General features: G+C 40.9%; 1 protein-coding gene across 4 annotated transcripts in view; it reads right to left on the bottom strand.

Annotated features, from left to right (window-relative positions):
• Nucleotides 1-21,097, bottom strand: part of cap2 (cyclase associated actin cytoskeleton regulatory protein 2) — a 134,648-nt gene that overhangs the window by 85,985 nt on the left and 27,566 nt on the right. For all 4 annotated transcript variants that reach the window (XM_052016562.1, XM_052016564.1, XM_052016565.1 and 1 more), the window contains one exon: nucleotides 19,676-19,776. In XM_052016562.1, coding sequence (XP_051872522.1) covers nucleotides 19,676-19,776 — 101 coding nt within the window. The remainder of the gene's footprint in view (nucleotides 1-19,675; nucleotides 19,777-21,097) is intronic.

Here is a 21,097-nt window from a genome sequence, read left to right as displayed (position 1 = left end):
TACAGGGATTAGTCACCCACAATTACGGCAGTCTCAAAAGTTCTTGATTTATGTTCCATCCTACAGTATAGCAAGAGTTAGGGGGTGTATACATTATTCCCACCAATGACTTCTTTCTCTTGCTATTTGTTAGCTCTATCCAAATTGGTTCTATGCCCTGATCTTTCAAACACTAATCTCATGCTTTATGAACAGAACTATACCAGCTGTGTCTTCTTTCTGCCTATCTTTCCAAAATATCAAGTAACCCATGATCTAGGGATATCTGATAAAATTAAGAACGAATGGGAAAGAGAACTTCAGATACTTTTACCTGTAGAGACATGGAAGAAAATTCTCCAATTAGTTAATACCTCTTCAATGTGTGCTAGACACTCTTTGATACAGTTTAAGGTGGTTCATAGGACCCATATGTCTAAGGATAAGTTAGCTCATTTTTATAACCATATAAATCCTATCTGTGACAGATGTAATTCTGAGGTGGCTTCCCTGACACATGTTTTGGTCCTGCCCTCTTTTGGAAAAATATTGAAAAGACATTTTTGATATTATTTCAGTGGTATTGAGTATTGATTTACAACCTCATCCTATTACTGCAATTTTTGGGTTACCAATGATGGATTCTGGCCATTTATCTGCTTCAGCTTGTCGTATGATTGCATTCGTTACATTAATGGCCAGGAGATCCATTCTATTTAAATGGAAAGACCCTAAACCTCCTACTACATTCCAATGGTTTTCCCAAACTATAATATGTTTAAACTTAGAAAAAATTAGGAGTGGTACTATTGATCCTTCCGTTAAATTCGAAGAAACTTGGAGCCCATTTAGCCAGCATTTTCATATGTAAGTTGACCTTTCCCTGAATCCTTTTCAATAACTTTCTATTCGAATATAGAGGAGCGGAGTTAATGACATAATAATGCTTTTAACTGAAGAAATACGACAGCCCAGCTTTTGTTTAGTTCTTGGTTAGTTTTTGTTTATTATTACTATTTATTTTTGTTTTGTTACTTTTTTTTAATTTTGGGTTTTTTTCATATAATCAAATTTCTTTTTAAATCTTTCTCATGTTTAATTATCAAGAGATTGGGAGGTTCAGATTATATATCTTACTCTTTGTATTTGTATATTATTGTAATCCTGATCTTTGTATCATATGTATAATTACTATGTTTATTAATTTGAAATTTAATAAAAAGATCGAAAAAGAAAGAAAGAAAGAAAAGTAACCCATAATCTTCAGTTGGTCACCTTGCAACCAATTCCCTAATTGCTGTCAGAGAAATTCACCTATCTTGTTACGGATGCTGTGTGCATTCAGATAAAGAACCTTTCATTTGATTCCTTACTATTTTTCCCCATCGGTCCCTTCCTGACAAACTCTGCTAACCATTACCCATACCACAATTGACACAAATTGCCTCTCCTTTCTCTTTACTTTTCTAAATTTCCCCTTCACCTGAACGTTCCCCCCCCCCCCCCTCCACACACCACCATTATTTGCTTTAAAACCTTATCTGCAGCCTGGTTATTTAATTCACCAGATCACTGGTCTCAGTCCAGCTCAACTGTAGTCTGCCCCTAACAGACAGTTCCCTCTTTCTCCAGTACTGATGCCAGCGCTCCAAGAATTGAGTCCATTTCTGTCAACTATATATTCAAGTCTGTGACCTTGCCAAAGTGAACATGGCTCTCATGGCAATTCAAAGGTTATTACATTTGCAGTTCGGCTTCTTCGTTTAGACCCTACATTGAACTTTCATCTATTTTGAAGCAAACCAATAGGACTTTTCTGATTTCACAACCATCTCATCCCAGGAATTAGTCTAGTGGATCTCTTTTGGACTGCCTCTAATGCCACCTTCAATAACGTGACCAGGACTACACATTGTACTCCAGTGTTCTGTACAATTGTAACAATACTTTCTTATTTCTAAACTACAACCCTCTTGAAATAAAGGGTAATGTGTCTTTTGCCTTGCTGCACCTACCTGTTAACTTTTTCCAATTTGTGCACAAGAACACCTCGACCCCTTTGCTCATCTGCAATTTTCCTCCATTTAGATAATAGTCTGCCTTTAGATTCCTCCTACCAAACTGCATGATCTCACATTTGCCCACATTAAACTCCATTTGCTAGGTTCTTGTCCACTCACTCAACCCATCTCTATCCTGTTGCAAATATCTTCATCATAACATGTTCTCCCACCTATTTCATGTAATTGGAAAACATATATACCTTGCATCCTGCACCTCCTCAGGTCATTAATATAATTCATAAATAATTATGGGCCAAGAATAAATAATCAAGGCCCAAGAGGGCCAAGCACTCCACTAATTACATCCTTCCAGCCTGAAAAAGATCCGTTTCTTCCAGCTCTCTGTCTTCGATGTTATAACCAGTCTTCAGTCCAAGTCAACACACTTCCCCCAAAACCATGAGTTCTTATTTTGTGTACCAGCCTTGTAAATAACACCTTGTCAAATGTCTTCTCCAAATACACTACAGATACAGGTTCACCTCTATCAACTTGTACTCAAGAAACTAACAAATTTACTTTTCATGAAACTACACTGACTTGGTTGGATTACGTTACGCTTCTATAAAACACTAGCTATTTCTTTCTTGTATATTAGATTCCAGTAACTTGCCAACAACAGATGTTAAGCTAACAGACCCATAGTTACCTTTTTGTCTCCCTCCCTTTCGAACAATGGTGTCACATTTGCAGTTGTCGAATCTAATGGTACGTTCCCAGAACTCAGTTTTGAAAAACGTCAACCAATAATTCCAGCACCACCAGGAAGGGAATCTGAAAGAAGTGATTGATTCACACATCTGATAGCAGTGGGGAAGAAGTTGATCTTGAGTCTGGTCGTCCAGGCCTTCAAGCTCCTGTATATTCTCCCAGAAGGTAGAAGAGAGAAAAGAAAATGACCAGGGTGACAGGCATCCTCGATGATACTGTAAGCCTTCCTGATGCAACACACTGTGAAGACAGACTCGATGGAAGGAAGTGACAAGCCTGTGATGGACTGGACTGTGTTTACCACTCTCTGCAGGTTCTGACAGTCCAAAGCAGAACAGTTGCCATACCAGACTGAAATGCAAGCTGTCAGGATACTTTCTATAGCGCATCAGTAGAAGTTCAAGCGAATCCTTGTGGACAAGCTGAATCTTCTCAGATGCCTAAGAAAGTACATATGTTGATGTGCCTTCTTGATCACCGCATTAGTATGGAGGGACCAGGAAAGGTTTCTGGTGATATGGGTGCCTCGGAACTTGAAGCCGTCGACCATCTCTACAGCAGCTCTGCTGACGAGGACAGGGTCGTGTTCACCCCAACCCAATCACTCTCACAAGGTACAAGATATTAGAAAAACTAACGAGATCAAAGGTGGACAAGTTGCTGGGTCCTGATAGCCTGCCCCCTCAGATCTAACTTCTTCCCCACCGCTATCAGATTTTTGAATCAATCACTTCTTTCACATCCCCTTCCTGATGGTGCTACCACATCCTAAAACCCTTAATTCTATCATTCCATTATGTCACTTCAGCATTTCTTTTTGCATTACCTCAGTATGCACTACTATACTTTGCACCATTCTATTGTTTTCGCACTTGTCACTGTATTTATTGCTCTACTTATTATTACAATGTACACCGTTTTCACTGTGAGCTTCACGCGAGCACTGAATTTCATTGCACCCTGCTATATGTGACAATAAACTAACCTGAAGTATTCTTAGAAGTCCTTGCTGCTTGGTTTGATGTTACTTGCCAGTTTTCTCTCATGATCAATTTCCTCCCTCTAACATTTTAGTCTCTCACTGCTGGTTCCTGTAAAATTCCCAGTCCTCTGGTTTACCACCAGCCCTTGCCCCTTTGCACTGAGTTCTGCAGGAGTTCAGCAGATTTGTCAAGTAGTGGGCATTGGGGCTGTTAAAATAAGAATGTGGCAAATGGCAGATTGGACACTCTGGCCTATGGTTTGACTTTGTCATCTTGTCCAAAAGATGATACCTCTGACCACAGAGAACTCCCTCAAGTACAGTATTGATATGTCATTCTAGATTGACAACACTCAAGCTTCAATTTGAAATTTGACACCTAACTCTCTGATTCCAAGGTTCAGGCTCCAGCAATTGAGCCAAAACTGTCCTTGTTGTTCTCCAATATCACAAGCAAAAGTGAAAATATCAGAACACATTTCAACACATTGAACAATAAAACCCTTGAACAATAAATAAAATCCAGAGGGGCTTAGGCAGGATGGATGAACGTGGAAAGGGGGTTTCCTATTGCGGGAGAATCTAAAACTAGTTGTTACTGTTTAGAAATAAGGGGCCACCCATTTAAAGCAGAGAGAAAGCGAAATTTCTTCTGACTGTTGAGAGGTGCTGTTATGGATTCATGCAACAGGGAAGCAGGGCATTCAGCCCACCTGGTCTGCACTCACCAGCGGCCATTCATCCATATCAATCCCATCTTCCTGTACTTGGCCCTTGGCCTTCAATGCCAAGGCGATTCAAGTGCTCTCCTCTTAAAAGCTGTTCATGAATCTGCTTCCACCACTCTCTCTGGCAGCTCATTCCAAGTTCTCAACCCTTCTCTGGATGAATAAAGTCCCCCCCCCGAATCCCCTCTGCATCTCTTACCCCTTACTCTAAATCCACGTCCTCAAGTTTTATCCACCTCTGGTAAGGGGAAAAGATTATTGCTCTATCTATACCCCCTCAGTTTTATATAGCTCAATCACTTCCTGTCTTAACCTTCTCCCCTCCAGGGAACACAGACCCAGCCTCTCCCCATATCCATAAGGCCCCATCCCAGCTAACACCCTGGTGAATCTCCTCTACAACCTCTCCAGCAACATCACATCCTTCCTTCAACAGAGAATGAAAGTAGAATGATTTTTTTTAAGCAGAGATAGGCAGATTCATGATAAGCAAGGGGCGAAAGGTCACCAGGGAGTACAGAGGAATGCAGAGTTGAGGTTACAATCAGATCAGCCATGATTTTATTGAATAAAGAATCAGTTTTGAGGGGCTGAATGGTCTACTGCAACTCTTAATTCATGTCCACGTTCATACATATATAAATATATGCAAAATCGGTGCTTATGTAAAGCTAATGTGAAGGCGATCCAACAAAGCATCAAAACTATTATCTGAAATGTGAAACCAGCTCTATTCTGCACAGAACACTTACGTAATTTGTGGTTTGGTTTGTCTGTTACAAGGAGGATTGAGCACTGGGATTAGCTGATCCTTTCATTGGAATTAGATACTGCCTTTGCACACTGGTTTTTAAAGCAGCTGCCTCCATTACCAATACAGCTGATTGGGTTAAACTGCATTCATATGATAACTCAGCTGAGCAGCCAGCTTCTGACCCTTTTGTTCACACTTCTGCTGACTGCACTTGTTTTCCCAAACAAAAAGACAAGCTATTCTCCACTCTAAATTACTGCAGCAACTAAGCAGGGAACGTGGCACAAGGATAAAAACATTAAAAACAAAGCAAAACACACTTTGGGCTTTTGTGGTAAAAGAAAATGTCAAGATGACTCTTGACAGCATTTTCCACCATTTCATCTCTATGCCAAAGATTTGATTCAAGTTGTTGCAAGATCCAAACCAGCTGATCAAGCTTCTGCTCTGACCATATATGTTTTGTACCTGGAACATAAAGGCAAAACTGATGCAATCATAGCTCCAAGTGCTTCAAATCTAATTTTTCACGTCTCATTTCCTCACTTTCTCCACATTATACAGTCAATAGTTTCCAAATATCTAGAAAAGCAAGCAAACAAATCACTGGATAGCCAAACTGACCAGCTTCTCACCATAATCATCTTTAATTAATATAATATATTTAAATCAAGTTAATTCTGCGTTGGAGGAGAAATGCAGTAGCTGGAAATTCAACTGAAAGACAATGTTGCTTCAGCATCGTATGGATGAAAATCAATTTACTTTTCTGGATTAAAATACAATTGCAGTCATTTCTACATCATTTGGTGTCACTCAAAAAATCCGACCAGGAACTTCCTACCTTGTCCAACCTTTGCATGTGACTTGTGCATCAGAATTGGATGACATGCTCTTTGTGAACTATTGGAGAAACAGGTGGTCTACCCTCTCCTAGGGTTCTGATGCCCCTCGGAGAACACAGTACAGTAAGTTCTCATTTATCTGCTATTTATGCACGCAGAATTCTCATGTAACTGGTAAAAATTTCTAAGAATATCAGGTAATTTCATGGAATCTTTTCAAAAACAAATTTTAGTTTTGAGAGCCAGGTTCTGATGAGGATCATGAGCTATTTCCCATCAGCCTTCAGCACAATTCTGTTTCATAGAGTGTGCCGTATTTCTCCCATCTATCCACTACGTTGGATAAGAATACTCCTGACCAAAATGTACTAAGGGAAAACGTGTTGTTCTAACTTTGAAAAAGGGAATGAAGATATGTAGAAGACTGGAAAAAGGAGAAAACTGTGACATTCTTATGAAAGGATTCAACACTGGTTTTTCAATGATTTGACATTAAATTCTCAAATGCAAAGCTCAGAGTTCTTTCTGAACTCAAAGTGTTGAAAAGCTCCATACAACACATTCAGCGAAGCTTAATGACATCGATCACACTTTATATGACTGGTTTCCTTAAAGAAATCAGAGGCCACATGTACCTCAGGGCCAATGCTAGCGGAAAAAGCAAAAGAATTCTATGAAAAAATGAAAATGGCAAAACCATGTGCCTCTTCTCAAGCATGGCTCACCTGCTTCAAGATTCAGCTGGGGACTTGAACACTAGTTGTTTCCAGCGAACACAAACCTGATGCGAAAGCAGTAAAGGAATTTGTGAAACTTTTAAGAATTTAGTTATTGAACACGATCTGACTGCCAACTAAGTCTATAGTACTGATGAAACGGGGTTAATATGGTGCTGAAAAAACAACAAGATGCTGGAGGAACTCAGCAGACCAGGCAGCATCCATGGAGAAAAACGGATGGTCAAAATTTCGGGTCAGGACCCTTCTTCAGGATTCAGTCCTGAAGAAGGGTCCTGACCAGAAACGTTGACCGCCTTTTTTTCCTCCAGGGATGCTGCTTGGCCTGCTGAGTTCCTCCAGCATCTGGTTGTTTTTTCCATCTGGATTCCAGCATCTGCAGTCCTTTGCTTCTCTTAATCTGGTGCTGCCTTCCAAACACAACCTTAGCTGGTGTGATGACAAAAGTTGTGCATCGTTTTAAACAAAACAAAAATTGCTTAAGCCCGCTTATATGTGCAAATGGCACAGGAACCCATCAATTGAAATTGTTTGTTGTTGGGAAGTATTTAAAGCAAAGATGTTTTAAATTTGTCACTCATCTCCCCATTGATTATGAATCTCAGCAATACCCGGATAGATGCAGAAACTTTTATTTGGTGGTTTCATCACTTTTTGTACCAAATGTAATAGAACATTTATGAATAAAAAGGACAGCCTGAAGATAGTAAGGTTGTGTTTTTGTCAGATAACTGCCACACCCATCCTCCTACAGAAGGACTTGTCAATGGAAATATTTTTGTTATTTTTGTTCCTGCCAATAGGACAAGTTTAATTCAACTGTTGGATCAGGGCATGATACGTAAAAAAATGTTGCACTGGTGTGACTTTATGAGAAAGTTCACAAAATGCACAGGGAAAATTCAAGATTTGCAGTCAAAATATTCCAAGGCACAATTTTTAATTCTTGCACATGAAAACAGGTGAAGAGTGAAACACTGCGAAGATGTTGGTGAAAACTGTGGCCTCTCGTCACTTTTGAAGAAGTTTTTGAAGCATTTTGTGTGCGTAAAAGGTAAGCAGATAGCAACTGCATGTGATGAAATCATAGAATTAGGTGTTGAAAATCCAGTGAAAAAAAACTTCCTAGAGATGAACTAGATGAGTGGCTGGAAATTCACAAGGACACTCACGTGAACAGGCAGGGAATAGAGGGATATAGAGATGTGCATTTTAAAATCTGCGTCATGGTTGGCCAGACATCACGGGCGGAAAGGCCTGTTCCTGTGCTGTACTGGTCTGTGTTACACTGATATTAAGTATTGATGAAATTTCAGGAAATGCTTTGAATTATGACAAACCTGAAGTTCAAAGAGAGGAAAGTGATGACGGTGACCCCAAGGAAAAGGTTTCTTAGAAAATTGATACCAAAGGATTTGAAAATGTCTTGAAACTTGCTGACCGATGAAATTGCATTTCTGCTCAAACTGTAATGCAGTTACACCTTCTCCATTCAGACTTTATGCACGAGAGAAGGAAGTATGCAAGTAAATGGGTATAAAGGATACAGATTCTAAGCAGAGCCTGCATAAAATTGTTGTGTTTTTATGAAAAGTTCAAATTTCTCCCCACCTCCCCCAAGTGTTATGCAAAATAAATGTGAAAAGACATTTAAGTTTATGTTTACATACAAGGGCAGTGAAGTTGTAGGCTGATTAGCAGCATCCTCCTCTTTGAAGGTTTGACACTTCATGTGACGGTGAGTAGTCAGTCAGTCATCCGTTTGATTTGTTTTTGCTGTATTTTTCATTAATGCTATTTAGCCTCAAAGTATAGAAATGCAGTGTAAAACATTGTTATTTACATGGGTAAGATGATGAATATAGTTCAGCAATTCGTTTTAAAAGTTTATGCATAGAAAACTAGTGTGTGATGTAGAGCAAGGTTTTTTTTAAGAAAAATAGAGCAATTCTCATGCAACCAACACTCATGGATGCCAGATGGCTAAGAGAATATCAAACCAAACTGGGTGGTCTGCAGATAAGTTTGTCCTTTGACCTATCCCTCCAAGTGGACCCTCCTTCAGCACCCTACCAATTTGTACCCACATTGGCCCTGTGATCCAAGCCATATCCCTGATTTAAGGCTCCCCTCAATCCCAAGTTTTCTTTCTGTCAGTTTTCTTTCTCCTGACACTGATCCACCAGCTTGAAATGCTGCTCGCTCCCCCCACCACCCCACTAAATATTAGACTCTGATCATCCCCTCCACTACTCCTCAATCTCTCTCTGATGTTCCTCTCCACTACTCCCCAACATCTGGCCAGGGGAATGGCTTCATGGCCAATGAGCTTGTGAACCCAGCTCAGTGAAGGAGAACCAGTTAACGATTTTCCAGTATGGAAATATGCAACACTCAGCTTGTTGTACCCAAAGCCACACAGTCCAAACCAGGATTAACACACCATCCAACCAACATATCTGTTGATTCCTTTCTTCATACTGTTTATTTATCTCCCCTTCAAATACATCAATGCAACACCCCTCAATTACTGCTTATAGCAGTAAGTTTCATATTCTCGCCACTTGCTGGAGAATAAAAGATTCTCTTGAATTCCCTATTGGCTTTAATAGTGACTATATTATATAACATGCCCCTAGGTTTTGTCTCCTGCACTAGAGAAAACATTTTCTACCCTATTTAACTCTATCTTTAAGACCTCTTTCAGGTCATCCCTTAGCATTCTATTTGAGAAAGAAAGAGCTGCATCATTTTCGAAAACTTTTCTAGTAAGTATAACATCTCAGCATTAGTATGAGCCTTGTGTACCCTACAAATACCTTAATCTTCTTTTTACAACACACACCAAACCATGATACTCCAAGGGTGGACTTCACCAAAATTCCATACAAATACAACAAAATTTCTTTGCATTTCCATTCTGTTCTTTGGAAATTAATCACAGTGCTCAATTTTCTTTTAGAAGGCCTTATTAATCTGGATTGCTACTTTTAGAGATTTGTGTACTTGCACCTCCAGATCTCTTTGCATTGACAAATCAGGGAGCCACAAAAAAAATAATTTTGATAAAAAAAATTAACTGGTCTTTGAATTCATTCCTGAGAGGCACCATGGAAAATGTTGACTACAAAATGCTATACAAGTCAACTATACAATTCCATTTGAAAGGAAGCATCATTTTTACACCAATATATGTTTTGCTGTAATTGGTGAGAGGTGATGATTATTTCAAGATACCCTGCCTAGTAACAACTTTTATTTTCCAATGCCTCATCTTCACTTGGAAGCTTTCATTTCACCTTAAACATTGCAATTGACTAAATATCTGATTTAGCAACATGGTACAAGATACAAGGTAAATAAAGCAGTAATTGAATGCTCAAACATAAAAATGTGAAAATGCAAAATGAAACAGAACGGGAGACAGAAATGGTGAAAGAGAAAGTATTCATCCATATGAGGAACTCATTAAAATAAATATTGTAATAAGAAAACTAATTAAATAAGATAAAATGGAAATGTAGAAACTAAGAAAGTGGTTGCTTCATGTTTTCATTGAGTTTTTATTATACGACTCCACAATATAAAAAGGCATTTCAAAACTCTTGTTTTTCTTTTTATCCCCCCCAATTCTACTAAAACTAAATAGATATTATATTCAATAAAGAAAAGAAAACGTACGTGTTACTGGATATCAGGTAAAAATGTGGTCTGAATGTTAACATAACATATTATCAACATACTGTACATCAGTAACATCAGTGATGAACTTAATAGAGAAGGAAAAAGGTTAAATGCCAAATATCACCAATATTCTTTTATTTCTTATTAACACTACAATATGGACAAAACAAAAAGCTTAAATACTTCCACAGATGTACAAGAACTTTGAGCTTTTATGGAAATTATTACAATGGCTTCATTTCCAGTTTATGTTAAGTTTCCTTCAAATGAAAATCAAAGCCTTCTAAAATCTTTTCAGGGCACCCAGTACTAGCCTTTAAAGCTGGTTCAATACCTAAATGAATGGTTCTCCAAGTGTTGAACTGGATCCTACTTGCATTGTCATAAAAATAAGGCTTTGGAAGATGAAAGATGTTATTGGGCAGTGTATCCTCAAATCGTTGCCTCCCACCCAACACACCAGTAAATGAAATAAAAATAGTAAATGTTGGAAACACTCAGCAGCTGCGAAAAGAGGAACAGTGCTAATGTTTCACATCTGAGACTAGTGTCACAGATGCTGCCTGACCTGCTAAATATTCCCAACATTTTGTATCTTTATTTCAGATTTCCAGCATCTGCAGTTTTGTATTTTCTTTTTGAAAGGGCTACACACATATTGCTGTAAAAATGATACTTCCTATCAAATGGAGCCACACCTCAGATACAACTGCAACTACTTTTAAAGGCTTGACCTCTTCCTTCATTTACAGTTCCTCAAGCCAACATCTCCAATCAGTCGTACAACTAAGTGATCCAAATCTCACGCTTGAGATTCTCCAGCATTGCTGATCTAATCGCATAACCAGCCCAGCTCCAAGGGCCCTAACCTGTGCTTGCCACATCCTTCTTGATGTCATTTTCCACGCAGGGAAAGAAGAGCTTTTTCATTAATGAAGTATAAACAAAATAAACAGAAGTCCAAAACATATTTGGAGTCAAGAAGTACAGAATGCAGAAAGCTATCTGGAATAAGAGAATGTGCATGTAGCCTTCTGCTCTTTGGTTAAGCCTCATATCTATCTAACCCTTACCTCCCACATAGCCACATGAATGATAGAAAAATGAAGGGCTATCTAAAATTGTCTTAAATCTCCCTAATGTATCTGCCCCCACAACCTCTGCAGGCAGTGTGTTCCATGCACCCACCACTCAGTGTGGGGAAAAAAAATACTTACCTCTGACATCCCCCTTATACCTTCCTCCAATCACCTTAAAATTACTGTATGTCCCCTTGTGTTAGCCATTTTCACCCTGGGAAAAAGTCTCTGACTGTCCATTTGATCTATGCCTCTTATCATCTTGTACACCTCTATCAAGTCACCTCTCGTCCTCCTCCTCTCCAAACAGAAAAGCCCAAGCTTGCTCAACCTATCCTAAGACATGCTCACCAATCCAGGCAGCATCCTGGTAAATCTCCTCTGCACCCTCTCTAAAGCTTCCACATCCTTCCTGTAATGAGGCAACCAGAACTGAACACAATACTCCAAATGTGGTCTGACCAGAGTCCTATAGAGCTGCAATATTACCTGGCAGCTCTTGAACTCAAAACCCCGACTATTGAAGGCCAACACACTATACGCCTTCTTAACAACCCTATCGACCTAGGCGGCAACCTTGAGGGATCTATGGACATAGACCCCAAGATCCCTCTGTTCCTCCACACTGCTAAGAGTCCTGCCATTAACCTTGTATTCTGCCTTCAAATTCGATCTCCTGAAGTGTATCACTTCACACTTCTCCGGGTTAAACTCCATCTGCCACTTCTCAGCCCAGCTCTGCATTCTATCAATATCCTGTTGTAATCTACAGCAATTACTATCCACACCACCACCAACGTTTGTATCATCAGAAAACTTACTACCCCATCCTTCCACATCCTCATCCAAGTCATTTATAAAAATCACAAAGAGCAGGGGTCCCAGAATAGATCCCTGCGGAACACCACTGGTCACCGACCTCCAGGCAGAATATGCTCCAACTACCACCACCCTCTGTCTTCTATGGGCGAGCCAATTCTGAATCCACACAGCAGGTTTCCCTCCATCCCATCCCTCATGACTTTCTGAATGAGCCTTTCATGAGGAACCTTATCAAACACATTACTAAAATCCATGTACACCACATCCACTGCTCTACCTTCATCAATGTGCTTTGTCACATCCTCAAGGATGTCAATCAGGCTCATGAGGCACAACCTGCCCCTCACAAAGCCATGCTGACTGTCCCTAATCAGCCTATGCGCCTCTCAATGCCCACAAATCCTACCTCTAAGAATCTTCTCCAGTAATTTGCCCACCATTGAAGTAAGACTCATTGGTCTGTAATTCCCGGGGTTATCCCTACTCCCTTTCTTAAGCAAAGAAAGAACATTTTCCACCCTCCAATCATCTGGCACTACTCCCGAGGCCGGTAAGGATGAAAAGCTCATCGCCAAAGGTGCAGCCATCTCTTCCCTCCCTTCCTGTAATAACCTTAGATATATCCTGTCCAGCCCCAGTAACTTATCTATTTGAATGTTTTTCAGAAGTTCCAATACATGCTCTTTCCTCACGTTGACATGCCCTAGCATATCAGCCTGTCATAGGCCATCCTCACAATGTCAGGTCTCTCTCACTGGTGAATACTGAAGCAAAGTATTCATTGAGGACTTTCCCTACCTCTTCCGACTCCAGGCACACGTTTCCTTTTTTATCCCTGATCGGTCCTACCCTCACTCCAGTCATCCTCCTATTCTTCACATACACGTTGAACGCCTTGGGGTTTTCCTTAATCCTACTTGCCAAGGCCTTCCCATGCCCCCTTCTAGCTCTAAGTCCATTCTTAAGCTCCCTACTGGTTACCTTGCAACTCTCCAGAGCCCTGTCTGATCCATGCTTTCTAAGCCTCAGGTAAGCTTCTTTCTTCCTCTTGACAAGACATTCTACATCTCTTGTCAACCACAGTTTCTTCACTCTACCATCCTTACCCTGCCTCAATGGGACAAACCTATCCAGAACCACTCAACAACCTCCACATTTCCACTGTGCACTTCCCCAAGAACATCTGTTCCCAATTTACACTTCCAAGTTCCTGCCTAATAGCATCATAATTCCCCCTCCCCCAATTAACTACTTCCCCATATAGTCTGCTCTTATCCCTCCCCCAAGGCTATGGTAAAGGTCAAGGAGTTATGGTCACTAACTCCAAAATGCTCTCCTACCGAGAGATCTGAAACCTGATCAAGCTCATTGCCCAGTACCAGGTCCAGAATGGCCTCTCCTCTTGTCAGCCTGTCCACATACTATGTCAGGAATCCTTCCTGGACTCACCTAACAAACTCTGCCCCATCTAGCCCCTTTACACTAAGGAGGTGCCAATCAATATTAGGGAAGTTGAAATCACCCATGACAACAACCTTGTTATTTTTGCACCTCTCCAAAATCTGCATCCTGATCTGCTCCTCAGTGTCTCTGCTGCAACTGGGGGGGGGGGTCTGTAGAATACTCCCAATAGATTGATCGCTCCCTTCCCGCTTCCACCCACACTGACTCAGTGGACAATCCCTCGAGGACGTCCTCCCTTTCTACAGCTGTGACACTGTCCCTGATCAGCAAAGCCACTCCCCCACCTCTTTTACCTTAGTCCCTGTCCCTTTTGAAACATCTAAACCCCGGAATATCCAGCAGCCATTCCTGCCTTTGTGACAGCCAAGTCTCTGTAATGGCCACCACGTACTTACCCTTGTTCCTAATACTTCTCACATTAAAGTAGACAAACTTCAGTCCATCCAACTAACTGCAATTTGTCCTTTCAACTGCCTATCCTTCCTCACAGTCTTTCTACACACTGCATCTACTTGTACACTAATGCACCAACCTCTGACCTATCACTAGGGTTCCCATTCCCCTGCCGAACTAGTTTAAACCCTCCCTGACAGGTCTAGCAAACCTGCCCGCAAGAATTTTGGTCCCCCTCCAGTTCAGGTGTAACCCATCACTTTTGTACAGGTCGTACCTTCCCTAGAAGGGATCCCAATGATCAACAAATCTGAAACCCTGCCCCCCTGCAGCAACTCCTGAATCACAAATTCATCTGCCAAATCTACCTATCTTACCCTCACTGGCATGTGGCACAAGCAGCAATCTAGAGATTACTACCTTTGAGGTCCTGCTTTTGACTTGGGATCATGGAAACAGGCTCAAGAGAGAAGGGTGTCCTGAAAATTAAGGATACACAAGACTAAAGTGGCCCGATCACAGTGTTAGTCTGGATTTGCAAACACCTTGTCAGATTTTAACTCAGCTTGCCAACTCCTAGTTGTGAGAGCTTTCCCTTGATCAAAAGGCTCATTGTGTAGCACTAGAATTACCCTGCTACTTACCAAAGGGAACACCTTACCTGACTGCCAGAAGGTGCTTCACTATGAGAGATGAGGAGAATCGATCTCCTTTCTGCAGAAGGGCCTATACGCTGGACATACAAGATGTTTTTGTCTTGGATGCTTCCCGGAGGACACTTGCGGTAATGTTCTAGTTCAATTGTAATTGGTCTGGACAACTATCTGCCTTTGCCTGTAACATCTCTTTCAACACCTATTAGTTGCAGTGTTACATAGGCTCCTAGAAGCCACACTTGATTGAAAGATGCCTATATTGAGGACCTCTCTTCTGGTCTTATTTTATTTGAAAGTTTTTTTCCTGCAGAAATTGAACTCTCAAGTTTCTGCCTCCTGGTGATATAATTTGCACTGGAAACATTGTGGAGAAGAGTTACAAGTTTGACCCAGGGTGTCAAAGGTAATAATTATGAAGATAAATCAGTAGTAAATCTAGGAAATTATTTTGAATAAATTTGTGGCAATAGCGATGTTGATTCAAACTCCAAAAGATAATGATATTACAAAGTTAGTCCTTAAACAATACACAATATGCAAAGACAAAACAAAACAGCTAATTATCTAGCATGGAATAAACCTCAGACAACTTCTGCAAGCAATAACTTTTTTTTGAAATGTAGTCTCTAGTCTAATATGGGAAATATATTCACAAGATGACAAAATCACATTGATTAGATAATCTACTTCTATGAATAATTTTACTTCAGGGATGAACACTAGGAAGAACACCTCAGTTCATTTTCAAACAGGACCACGAGAACACAGGCAGGGTCTTAACGTTAAGATCTCTTGCTAAAGACTACATTTTGGAAAGTGTGGCAATTGAGCGGAACACTGGAGTTTCAGCCGAGACTTTGAGCTCCAGTTTTGGCTTTAGGACTTTACTCGTCAAAACATTCTGACTCAGAAGTTGGGAGGAGTCTCAAGTAAGCCACATGAACTATGGGGTGGATGGATCACTAACATGCACCTAAATAATTCATTAAAACCAGAGACTAAAATCTTTCTCAATGTTGTGTGAAAAAGGAAATGTACAAGCAACTGGTTGCAGCTTTAGCTGGTTTCCACTGCAAGGCTCTGTAACCATTGGAACTGCTTCTAACAATTATTCTTTTACGTCCACGTACAGCCAAAATGAAAGATTACTGAGTGAACAAGACCAGATGCTGGTGCAAAAGCCAAAACTGGCCTGAAATATTGAAGAGCACCATGCTATACAGCAAGGATTGTATCCATCAATTTGAAATCAAAGGAAGAACTTCCCCGAAAGCAGATAGAAGAAATTTTAAAAGAAAGATTAACATCCTAGATGAGTTGTAATGATCATTCAATCCTACGGATTCAATCCTATGGATTACTTTGATTTGAAAGTAATGATAATCAATTATTCCAAAACTTTTAAGCTTCAGGTTGGTCTAAAGATGATCCGTGCTTGATCTGCCATGCAGCCACAGTAGATATTGCATTATAATAAATGCACAAATACAAACAATGAGCCAAACCTTGGTGAAAAAAGCAAAGACACTTATTAAAATGCAAACTGGCTGGCACATTCAGTGGATTAAGAGACATACTAAATTATGGATCTCCAAACTTGCCAGTTGATTTAGGCTGCTCTGTGGTTTGTTTTTCTTCCCACAAAGAGCGTTTCACCATCAACCCTTTACTTTTGAGAATATGCTGCATTAGCACATTAATCTCACCAGTTAGAGAGTGAAGTCAACATACATTTCAGACAACATGATCTGAGCCACAATGTTTTGATTTTTGCTCTACATTGGAATATTTACAGGAACATAATCAAAACTAAAATAAAAAGGACCCTCTGCATCCAAACACATCATTCTCCACAACTTCAACCACCTCCAACAGAACCCCACCACTAGGCACATCTTCCCCTCCCCCCCTGCTTTCCGCAGGGATCACCCTCTCCATGACTCCCTTGTCCACTCCTTCCTCCCCACCAATAACCCTCTGGGCACTTACCCCTGCAACCATACAAAGTGTTACACCTGTCCCTACACCTCCTCCCACACCACCATTCAGGGCCCAATACAGTCCTTCCAGGTGAGACACCGCTTCACCAGTGAATTCGAGGGTGTCATTTATTGCATCTGGTGCTCCCACTGCAGCGTCCTCTGCATCGGTGAGACCCGACGCAGATTGGGTGACCGCTTTGTTGAGCACCTTTGCTCCATCCACCACAACAGCCAGGATTTCCCTGTGGCCACCCACTTTAATTCCACTTCCCATCCCCATACCGACATGTCTATCCACAGTCTCCTCTACTGCCACGTTGAGGCCAGACGTAGGTTGGAGGAGCAACACCTCATTCTGCCTTAGTAGATTCCAACCTGAGGATATCAACATTGATTTCTATCTTCCAGTAACCCCTCAACGAAAAGGAGGGGGGGGGGTTCCCCTCCTTTCATTTTCCCTCCATTCCTGTGACCCCTTCACCCCTTCTCTTTCCCCTCCCGCCCTCATGACGTGCCCACTACTTCCCTCTTTTCCCCCCACCTCCTTCCCTTTATTCCATGGTCGACTGTCCACTCCTATCAGATTCTTCCTTCTTCAGCCCTTTGCCTCTTCTCCCTATCACCTCTCAGCTTCTTGCATCACTCCCTTTCATCCCCCTCCCCCCACCCATCTACTTCTCCTCTCACCTGGACTCACTTATCAGCTGCCAGCTTGTGCTCCTCCCCCTCCCTTATTATTCCAGCTTCTGCCCTCTTCCTTCCAGTCCTGATGAAGGATCTCGACTGAAACGTCGACTATTATTTCCCTCCAATAGATGCTGCCTGACCTGCTGAGTTCCTTCAGCATTTTGTGTGTATTGCTCCAGATTTCAGCATCTGCAGAATCTCTTGTGTCTATTAAAAAGGAGACATTGACACAGATGGTCTAAGCTTGGTCAAAGATGCAAGTTTTAAGGAATGCCTTGAAGGAGTGCTGTGAAGAACTTAGGGAGATTACTATGCAAATCTCTCCAATAATTCACTGAGATTACAACAGAATTCTGCAAAAAACTAACCAACAAGTTATCAACATTTGAAATTCTCCAGTCCTCAGTATGATGTTGTGATGCGGATCGAGGGGAGGATCAGATCCTATGCCAATAAAGTTTAAAGCCCTGCAAACCACCGAGAAAACTCATCTATCCATGCATTGGGAAAGAATCTACTATTGCCCTCTGTAAGAGACCTCTCCACAGTGATAAGGACTGCCACTTTAAGGATTGACTGTTGGACCTTTTTTTTGCAGTTAAGGCCTCCTTTCCTGGTGGATGCTCCTGTTCTTTCACTGGCATGTAGTTGCACCCCAAAGTTACAGTTGCAACATCAAACAAGCAATATGCAATTTGATCTATCCTGGGCCCAGCACATTGATGCAATCATGAAAGCAGCACACCAGCAGCTCTACTTCATTACAAGTTTGAGAAGATGTTGTAAAGTCACCAAAGACTCTTACAAATTTCTACAGATGTACAGTGGAGAGCATTCTGACTGGTTGCATCACCGCCTGGTACAGAGGCTCCAATACACAGGATCGCAAGAGGCTGCAGAAGGTTGTGGACTTGGCCAGCTCCATCATGCACACAATCCTCCACACCAGAGGTCATCTGCAAGGGGTGGTGCCTCAAGGCAGTGACATCTATCACTAAAGGACCCTCACCGTCTGAGACATGCCCTCTTCTCATTACTACCATTGGGGAGGTGGTACAGGAGCCTGAAGACCTTTACAACAATTCAGAAACAGCTTCTTCCCCTCTGCCATCAGATTTCTGAACAGTCCATCAACACGCCCTAATTAGCCCTTTTTTTGCACTATTTTTGTAAAATATAGTAATTTTTACATATTTGCACTGTACTGCTGCCTGAAAACAAATGTCACACCATGAAAGTCAGAGATAATGATTCTGATTCTGCAAGGAATGAAGTTGTCGCTGTATGCCAGTAGCATCATACAGAAGCATGTAATTCAAAGTTATAATGCAAACCAAGTACAACTGGAGGGGCATTTCACAACTGACTTTACATTTCAATTATGTAGCATACAAAAAAAAACATGCAATATGCAAGGGGATTTCTGTGAAGTTATCCCACTCTGCTAATTAAAGTGGAAGAGGCTCCTGTGTGGTATATATAGATGCAGGCTTAGACCACTGGACCAAATGGCCTCAATATGCTGTAGATTCTGCGTAAGTGTTAAATGGTTAACAAATGCAAATCAACTTCTTCAGTATGTAATTAATTCTGAAGACTGGAAGCAGGTAAACTCAAAACTATAATGGTTTCTGGATAATAAACATCATTAAACAGATCAAATTATTGGAAATCATAATATATTTGGAACAATTCTATGATTCAGCAACAATGGAACAACAACTATTCAATGACGGACATCTTGTACGTTGAAGATGAACTCTTGACCTCACAATCTATTTCATCATAGGCATTGCACTTTCTCTGCAATCGTAACACTATATCCTGCATTCCGTTATTGTTTCTCCCTTATACTACCTCAATGTACTTATGTTTTGAAATGATCTGTATGGATGGTATGCAAAACCACGTTTTTCCACTGTATCTCGGTACATGTGACAATAATAAACCAATTCCAACACCAAGTACCTAGAATGCAGTAGAATTTCATTTTGTTAATGATCGACACTATTAAAATAAATGCCAATAATACGTGGCAACTAAGCCAAGTGCTATGGATGTTCAATTAAAAGATCAGCCTTCGAGAATAATGCAGACTTCTCTACTTACATGCTGCTCCACATCTTCCCCAAGGATCTTGCTGTGCTTCATATAGTCTGCAACAGCCCCCATCAGCATTACATCGAAAGCTTCCACATATGGTGCCACATCTTGAAGTTCAAGAAGTTAAAAAAAAAGTCAATCCTTCAATTATTTTCCATTGATTAAAAACATTACTGTTTGAATTGAACTTAGAGGCTTTGCTGTGGAAGAACCACCAGCAGTGCTACATTCCTTTCTTGCTTCACCATCTAACTTTTCTCATCTTGCCTGCATTTCCCTCTCAGCTTAAAACAGAAAATGCTGAAAACACTCAGCAGGTCAGGCAGCATTTGTGCAGAGGAAAACAGTTAATATTTTAGGTGAGAGACTCTGCATCAGAACTGGGAAAAAGATGAAAAAAAGGTCATTTTAACTCAGAGTTGATGATGGGAGGGATAGATAAGGCAAAGGGCAAGAGTGGAACTATCCAAAGGCTGGCCCTCATTGTCCAGCTCAATTACACTAAGGTTAAAGGAGTTTGATTCATTTCATTCAAGAGCCAGTGGGAAGTTTATGGAATAATTTACCAATACCTGGTCATAGAGGATGCCTTTCATACTTAGGACACATGCAGTGAGAAAAATTAAACACTTAACTACATAGCTGGATTAATGAAAGATGCAACCCTAGAAATTACTTCTCAACACTAAATGTGCCATGCTGTTGAAAATGGGTTCAATCTAGAGTAGAGCAAAATTGCACCCATTTTGGGATTCTAAGTACCCAATGGGACACAACACGTGACCTTCTATCAGGGAAGTCTATTAGTGCCAGCCAGATAGCTCAGCATAAGACTTGCCAAAATACTAGTAACAGTGCAATGTCTAATATTCATCTCCAGCATGATAGTCAACCTTGCTGGACTGAAAAAGCAAGAGATCTTGTTTAACTGCACACCTGCTTTGACCAACAGATTGCTGCAAAAACATGCTGTTTGAAGAGCAAAACCTCAACTGCATTCTTTGCTAGGTTGCTCCACAGCATTTTTCTGTTTATTCTACCCACCAGCGACATTCAGAACCAACCTTGCTTGCATCTTTTGCATTCCAAACTGAATCCCAAAAGGGGGATTACTCCACCTAATACTTCATGGCATCAGATACATGTCAAGAAGACAGCAGCCATGCAGGTGTAGGAAGGGATCATCACTCAAAACCTTGACCTTGCTTGCATCTTTTGCATTCCAAACTGAATCCCAAAAGGGGGATTACTCCACCTAATACTTCATGGCATCAGATACATGTCAAGAAGACAGCAGCCATGCAGGTGTAGGAAGGGATCATCACTCAAAACCTTGTGCATTCAGAATTTAGTGACCTATGCACCTCACAGAAAAGTCTTTGAGCAATGTCTATGAAGATTAAGTTTCAAATAAGGCAGTCCTCGCAC

Source organism: Pristis pectinata, chromosome 5 (assembly GCF_009764475.1).
Source record: "Pristis pectinata isolate sPriPec2 chromosome 5, sPriPec2.1.pri, whole genome shotgun sequence".
NCBI lineage: Eukaryota > Metazoa > Chordata > Chondrichthyes > Rhinopristiformes > Pristidae > Pristis > Pristis pectinata.
The sequence above is the reverse complement of the archived record's forward strand: the minus strand, read 5'-3'. Positions and strand labels throughout refer to the sequence as shown.